This window comes from Diabrotica undecimpunctata, chromosome 7 (assembly GCF_040954645.1).
Source record: "Diabrotica undecimpunctata isolate CICGRU chromosome 7, icDiaUnde3, whole genome shotgun sequence".
NCBI lineage: Eukaryota > Metazoa > Arthropoda > Insecta > Coleoptera > Chrysomelidae > Diabrotica > Diabrotica undecimpunctata.
In genome coordinates this window covers 52,392,519-52,400,869 of record NC_092809.1, presented here as the reverse complement: position 1 = coordinate 52,400,869, position 8,351 = coordinate 52,392,519, and the positions used below count along the sequence as shown (strand labels likewise).

Below are 8,351 nucleotides of genomic sequence, written 5' to 3'. Positions count from 1 at the left end.
ATAACATAGTTTCAAATGCAGAAGGTTTCGGCTCTAATAAATGCTGTAAACAGTACGTTTGTCATACCTAAAATGCAACTTTTGATTTTGTAACTTGCTTTTAAATAGTGTTGTTCTGAAGCTATTTTCTTGTGGCATTTTAAATTAATTACTATTTAAATGGGAATAAGCCACAATTAATGGTTAAAATACGTTTATTGACGTTTTAATTTCCACTTCGGAAATCGTTCTCAAAATACAAACATTAGTAAATTAAACAAATTTTGTTTTTTGTTACTTAGTGAAAAATTCTTCTAATAATTTAATTTTATCTGACTCATCTATATTGACAATTTAGACATACATTATACATTTTAAAGTAGACGACTTTAAAATGATATTGCCAATATTGTTGAGTTGCGTTCCTGGGACGACTTTATTTATAAGATAGTTCATTAGATTACATGAAATCAACTTTAACTTGAGAATATCCGTCAGAAAAGATCATAACATGTAATTCGTCTTTAAAAAGACAAATACATGCCATGATGACAGTAAAATTCTCCTGTTAGTGATTTCATAGTAAATTATGAGGGAAAAACCAGGAAAAAACCTCATAATACTATCCCGATATGGTAAGTATTTGATCGTGCATTTAGTTTACCTTCAATAAACACCAAATTCCGATTTTATATGTTTGTTATTTAAAAAACATAAATGATGTATTCTCTATATGTTACTGACTTACCAATACTGGTATTTCCTTTTAATAACTTCCTCTTTCAGTATGGGTAACCAGATCCTACTACATTCTGCCGAGGAATTCGCGACACAATTGGTCTCATTTAGCATAATTAGAGCCGCTTCTTTGATTTTTCTCTTTTTACCATCGGCATTTTTTTACAATTCCTCGGCAGAATGTAGTAGGATCTGGTTACCCATACTGAAAGAGGAAGTTATTAAAAGGAAAATACCAGTATTGGTAAGTCAGTAACATATAGAGAATACATCATTTATGTTTTTTAAATAACAAACATATAAAATAGGAATTTGGTGCTTATTGAAGGTAAACTAAATGCACGATCAAATAATTACTATATCGGGATAGTATTATGAGGTTTTTTCCTGGTTTTTCCCTCATAATTTACTATGGAATCATTAACAGGAGAATTTTACTGTCATCATGGCATGTATTTGTCTTTTTAAAGACGAATTACATGTTATGATCTTTTCTAATGGATATTCTCAAGTTAAAGTTGATTTCATGTAATCAAATGAACTATCTTATAAGTAAAGTCGTCCCAGGAACGCAACTCAACAATATTGGCAATATCATTTTAAAGTCGTCTACTTTAAAATGTATAATGTATGTCTGAATTGTCAATATAGATGAGTCAGATAAAATTAAATTATTAGAAGAATTTTTCACTAAGTAACAAAAAACAAAATTTGTTTAATTTACTAATGTTTGTATTTTGAGAACGATTTCCGAAGTGGAAATTGAAACGTCAATAAACGTATTTTAACATTTAATTGTGGCTTATTCCCATTTAGTTAGTAATTAATTTGAATAGTGTATGTAAATACTATAGAAAATAATATTTAAAAATTTTGTTTTTGTATAACGGAAGTGCGGACAAAATAGATTAAATACGCAGGATTATGGAGATATTTTTTATCTGTAATATATTTTCTTGCAAAATAATCTACTTAGATATAATTCTCAGATATATTTAATTATTGTCTCAGATCAGCATAACGCAACCAAATATATTATAAAATTGCATAATGCCACAATACAGAGAAATTCCCCGAAAAAAATGAGATTAACTCTATTTAAATTTTCATGTTTTAGATATCCCCCCTATAATATTTTAGTATATATACAGGCACTACTCTAAAGCGTAATTAAACACAACCATATTTATTCTGTAAAGCACAGTTTTTATTTTAAAGTCAACATGTTTTTAAATATTTTTAAAACATTATTGTTGGTAGCAATAGTAGTATTGATCGCAGTTTCGCCATCCAGTGCAACTGACTATAACAAGTGTCCAGAAACCAGCCACCAGTAAGTAATGGTCATCATTGTTTAATAATTTGGTAAACATTTATAAGAATAATATTTAAACTCCAAAAATATATTTTAATTATAACTTATTTGTACTAGCATAATAGAATAAGTATTTACAGGAAAGGTGACATATGCTTTTTTTTAGACGGTCCCTAATTTACCACAACACATTAACTGGAAGAGTTATCCATGTACGGATTCCAGGCTCGGGTTTCTTTAATGCTCCAATCACTTGCCTTCAGGTAATGATTTCCGTACATACACACTCCGTATCTTTATTTTTAATTCTTGTGTTTTTTTTAGATTACCGATATAAATGAAAGTTTTAGTACACCAGTTATAGAAGAAGGTGGATATGGAAAGGAGTATGTGGTTTTACGTGTTGACGCTGTTCAACCAGGAGAACAGCTACAGTACGATGTTCAGATTTATATTGACCAATAGTTATGTTATCTATTAAATAAACTTTTGGGTCTGTATTTTCATGTAGTTTTAATTTTGAGTCTACGAAAATAAAAATAGTATTTTTAAATTCCGTATAAAATTATCTAATAAATAAACTTTTGGGTCTGTATTTTCATGTAGTTTTAATTTTGAGTCTACGAAAATAAAAATAGTATTCTTAAATTCTGTATAAAATAAAAAAAATGATTACCTTTATTATTTACTAAATCTAAATCTGTTCGTGTCGTCAACACTTGCCAATGCTTTTATCACACTAAAATACCAAGAAAATTACAAACTTTCTCAAAGGTTACAAATACAGGGTGAGTCTTGAGGAACTTTAGATACTTCTACCATATGTAGAGTCCCTCAGGGAGCATATCATGTGGCCACTAAAAAATGTCAACTCCTCTTCTTTATTAATTAACAGGATGATTTGTGTAATTGACCATTTATTTCATTTTACTGTAGTTTTTATACGGCTCATTTGATTTTTTTAATTTTTGCATGATACAGTACACTACTATCAAGCATTCGACTGCTATTAGCTAAACTAAAAAATTCCAGGACTGGCTTTGGAAAAATTAATTTAGGGATTCGTACTAAATATTACACCCTGTATAATTTTTTTTTAAAATGCAATAAGTGATTTTCAAACTACATAAATAGCCAATGAAAACGACATATGCGACAGTGTTGTCGCACTTTTATTAAATTTTTAGTGAACGATCAAATCTTACCAAAAATAGAACAACCATAATGAAGTATCAAATTATAAGGTATTAATTTAAACAAATGTTATAAATTTCAAACATTTTAATTAAAATGAGTTCCTACAACATAATCTAATACGTAGAAAATTAACATCTTTACTGTCACTTTGTTTTATCTCTACGATAGAATCAATTGTTTTTCAATTTTAAATTTTTACTCATAGATCGTATTGGGGCATTATTTTCGATAAATAATGAATTAAATTAAATAAAAAGTCAAACCTCTTGTATGTGTTAGTTTTTGTTGATTGTAAATGATTAAAATTTTATGTCAAATAATAATACATGGCACCAACTGTACTAAATAAAAATAAATCTAAAAAAGTTTAAAATGAAGGTTGGCGTTGACCGTTTGACGTTTCTTGATATTTTATACCCATTGTCATTATTGTCATTATCAATTGTTATTTATGTGTACAAGAATACATATTTCTTCTGTTATATCTCCGTTAAGTACATTGTGTTAGTTTTGGTAGAGCTTTTGTTACTTTCGTTCAAAATGCCACATCAGTTTTCGACCACAGAATATGCAGACATAATATTTGTTTATGGATTCTGTAATGGGAATGGTAGAATTTGCTAATCGTCGAACTCCCAGTCATCCAACATTTGGGTCAGTTTTTAATTATTTGCGAGAAAATGGCACTTTTCCTAGTGGAACAACAGAGCGACATGTAGATGAAGCGCAGGAAGATGACATATTGGACGCCGTTACTATGAACCCTACAATAAGCACTAGACAAGTAAGTCGAGAACTCAATGTTACTCAATCAAAAGTAAGTAGAGTCTTACAAAAAAATAATCTATACCCATATCACATTCAAATGGTTCAGCGACTACATGCTGGAGATGAGATCGATAGGTTGGAATTTTGTAGATGGATTAACAATAATCGACCAACGCTATACAGGGCACTATTTACAGATGAAGCCCAATTTACCAGAGATGGGATAAATAATTCACGAAATTCACATGTGTGGGCAGAAGAAAATTCCCATGCTATTCGAGAACGTCGTTCTCAGTTAAGGTTTTCGGTTAACGTGTGGATTGGTGTCATAAATAACCAATTAGTAGGTCCTCACTTTTTTGATGGTCCTTTAACAGGGCAGGTCTATTTGAACTTTCTACAAAATATTTTGCCGAATTTGCTTGCCAACGCGAACGTTGCTATCCAAGGGATGTATTTTCAGCATGATGGGGCACCCCCACACTTTTTACTGGCAGTGAGACAACATCTCAATAATGTTTATGGCAGCCGACAACAATTAATTGATAGAATTATACATTGTTGTAATACTATTAGAAACGATCCCCAGAGTATCCGTAATTCAATACGTCAATTAACAATTCGGCAACAAAAATGTGTACAGGCTGCAGGGTTCCATTTCGAAAATCTATTTTGAATTATTTTTATTTTGTTACCATTATTGTATCTTTTCCAGTTCTAATTTATGGGTTTATAACTATGTACATATTTTTAGTTTTTTTTTTTTTAAATTGTTCTTCGTTATTGTTAGTAGTTACTGTTTTTTGTTGTGCAGTGACTCAGTTTATCATTTCAATTAAAATGTTTGAAATTTATAACATTATTTTTGGTAAGATTTGATCGTTCACTAAAAATTTAATAAAAGTTCGACAACATTGTCGCATATGTCGTTTTTATTGGCTATTTATGTAGTTTGAAAATCACTTATTGCATTTAAAAAAAATTTATATACAGGGTGTAATATTTAATACAAATCCCTAAATTAATTTTTCCAAAGCCAGTCCTGGAATTTTTTAGTTAAGGTAATACCAGTCGAATGCTTGATAGTAGTGTACTGTATCATGCAAAAATTAAAAAAATCAAATGAGCCGTATAAACACTACAGTAAAATGAAATAAATGGTCAATTACACAAATCACCCTGGTAATTAATAAAGAAGAGGAGTTGACATTTTTTAATGGCCACATGATATGCTCCCTGAGGGACTCTACATATGGTAGAAGTATGTAAAGTTCCTCATGACTCACCCTGTATACCCTACTTCTAATTTCATGTCATGATCTCTGAAAATTACATGAAACACAATTATTAATATATCTTCCGTATCTGATGAGTTCTGTACCTTCGGCACTTTAAAATTAAAGCAAATTAATTAAGGGGAAAAAATCTATAAAATCATAAGTAAGAAAAAAGAAAAACAATATTAATATATTTTTCAATATAATTATTATTGAGAAAAAGAGGAGAGTATAGGAAGATAAGTATCATTATTGTACATGCGCCCACTAAAGATAAAGTTTAAGAAACCAAAACAGAGTTCAACGAAAAGCTAAGCACCCTAATAAGAAATAAACAGAAATACGATATAAAGATAATCATTAGTGACATCAATACAAAAGTCGAAAAAGAAGAAATATGTAAAAGAGTAACAGGGAGACGAAGTTTACATGAGGAATCAAATGAAAACGGGAAAAAGTTAACAGAATTTGCTACAGAGAACAAAATAAAGATATCTAGCACAAGTTTTGATCACAAGGACATTCATAAGGTAACATGGACTTTTCCGAAAAAAATAGTAAAAAATCAGATAGATGATGTCCTATTTGAAAGCACTCATGAAAAAGCAATAAACGATTGCAGCAGTTACAGAGGGACAGATACCAATAGTGACCACATACACAATTAATATCAAAATTAAAACAAGAACTACCAATAATTCCAAAACCTGTTATAATTAAATTTAATTACCAATTAGATCGCCTTCAAAAGGAACAAGTCGTAAACAGAGTAAACGTAGAAACAAATAAAAAGCTAGAGAATACAGTAAAACAGGATACAGAAGAATAATGGCAAACAGAAAGCAGAAAAGACTGGTTCGATGAAGAATGTAGGAATGCTTTGGCAAGAAGAAATAGGGCAAAACTAACTATCAAAACCTACATGGAGGGAAGAAGAGAAGTTAAAAGAATTTGCAGAAAAGAGAAAAAAAGAGCCTATTAAATACACACCAACAAAAGGAACTTAAGACAATAAAGAAGTCGCAAGAAAAAGAAGAAGGAACGTGCAAGGAACCAACTTTCAATGAAGTCGAAGAAATAATAAGAGACTTAAAAAAATAATAAAAGTGCAGGAGAGTGTCCTAGCTAATATTTTTAAGGAAGGTGACGAAATATTAAAGGATAAAATATTTCGCTGGACATTAGTAATTAGCAAAAGAAATAAATGCCGAAACAATGGAATAGCGTTCTTATTTGTGCTTATCTGTAAAAAAGGGAGACTAAACGGAGTGCGAAAACTATAGAGGCATTATAGAACTATTAGACGTAATATATAAAATACTTTATCTATTACGTATTATAAAATACCCGCAACATTTTTTAGGATAGAATATGGTAACACAGTGATTGGAGAATACCAGTGAGGTTTTAGACCTTAAAGAACAACTACAGATCAAATAAGTATTTTAAAGAGTTGATTTCGAACCTTCGAACAGTGAACACTAGGGTGGAGCGAAAAAATCGATATTTTTTTGACATGTAATACCTGCAAAAAGTTTACCCTACCTATAGTATACTTGCTCCTAAAATTTCAGTAGAAAATAAAAATATCTTCAGGGCTCTACCGCGCATCAAAAAAAGAAAAAAATCAAGAAAAATCGATTTCATTTATTTTTTAATTTTAATAAATAAAAGAAGCTGGTTTTATTGATGTTAAAGAAGTTAACAAGGAGTATAAAAGAATTTCAAAAGGAAAAAATTATCTTAAAGATCACAATCCCCAGTATAATGTACAAGATAATGTTACAAATTTCAAGGAAGACAATTTATCCTATTAATCGGATTCTGAGTTGTCGGATGAACTTGAGAATATTTCAGACAAACACGAGGTTAAACCTGAAACTTCAACAATCATATAACGTCGCAGTACCAGTCAGCAAATGAGATTATCTATTCCCAATTTAGCACAGATTTCGGATCAATTTGGCATATCAGCACTTGCATCTGTACTACTGCAAGATCTGGGAGTTATTTCGAAAAATGACACCTCTTCCGTTATTGACCGAAGTAAGCTCTGCAAAGTGAATTCAAATCATCCACCGCAGAGATAAGAGGATTATACTTTGATAGAAGAAAGTATAAAACTTTGTGCCAAGAAAAGGTTGGAGATAAACTTCATTGCAAGATAAAAACAGAAGAACATATTTCGTTACTTGAAGAATCAAGTTCTAAATGTCTAAATCACATTACTCCTACGTCAGGTACAGAAAGACATATTGCCACATCTATATTAATTCTTTTTTGAATCCGGTATTGCCACAGGTAATCTTTTAGTAGTAGGCTGCGACGGTACAGCAGTCAACACTGGGAGAAAGAATGGGGTTTTACGGTTTTTAGAGACAAAACTGAAACGTCCTCTGCAGTGGTTCATTTGTCTGTTACACATGAATGTATTGCCGTATTGCCTCTCCGACATATCTTTCAATATCCCGATGGAGAAACTTCGGGACCTCGTGAATACTCCACAGGTAAACTATTGGAGTCTTGCGAAAATTTGCCAATAGTCCATTTTGTTCCTATTAATACCACTCTACCACAATTAGATGCTGAAGTTATAAGAGACCTTAGCAGTGATCAAAAGATACGAAATTTAGCATTCGGTTTCTAGTGGAAAGTGCTCGATAGATGTAGCAACTCGTAATCCGGGTAAATTATTACATGCACGATGGGTTACAAAGGCAAATCGTATATTACGTGTTTACGTTAGAAGTGAAAATCCGTCTTTGGTTTTAAGATCTTTCTCTGAATTTGTGGTAAAAGTTTATGCGCCAGTGTAGTTTAATATTAAAACAAAGCCATCGTGCAGTGAAGGAATAAGACACGTCTTTAAAATATTTCAATTTTCACGCTACCTGAGCAACGAGATAAAAGCCGTCATTGATCCTGTTATCAAAAACTAGTGTTGCCCAAATGCAAGAACAAGACGAGACTTAGACAGTCTTGGTCTTGGTCTTGCGGCAATGCACCTGGTCTTGGTCTTGGTCTTGGTATTGCACTTCCGGTCTTGGTCTTGGTCTTGGTCTTGCAGCAAGAGTCTT

General features: G+C 31.2%; 1 protein-coding gene across 1 annotated transcript; it reads left to right on the top strand.

The window, feature by feature from the left end:
* The first annotated feature begins 1,877 nt into the window (after nucleotides 1-1,877).
* On the top strand, nucleotides 1,878-2,532 carry LOC140446736 (uncharacterized). Its single transcript, XM_072539327.1, has 3 exons — nucleotides 1,878-2,050; nucleotides 2,199-2,295; nucleotides 2,357-2,532. The coding sequence occupies exons 1-3, from the start codon at nucleotides 1,941-1,943 to the stop codon at nucleotides 2,495-2,497; spliced, it is 348 nt and encodes a 115-aa protein (XP_072395428.1). The 5' UTR covers nucleotides 1,878-1,940; the 3' UTR covers nucleotides 2,498-2,532.
* Nucleotides 2,533-8,351: the final 5,819 nt, after the last annotated feature.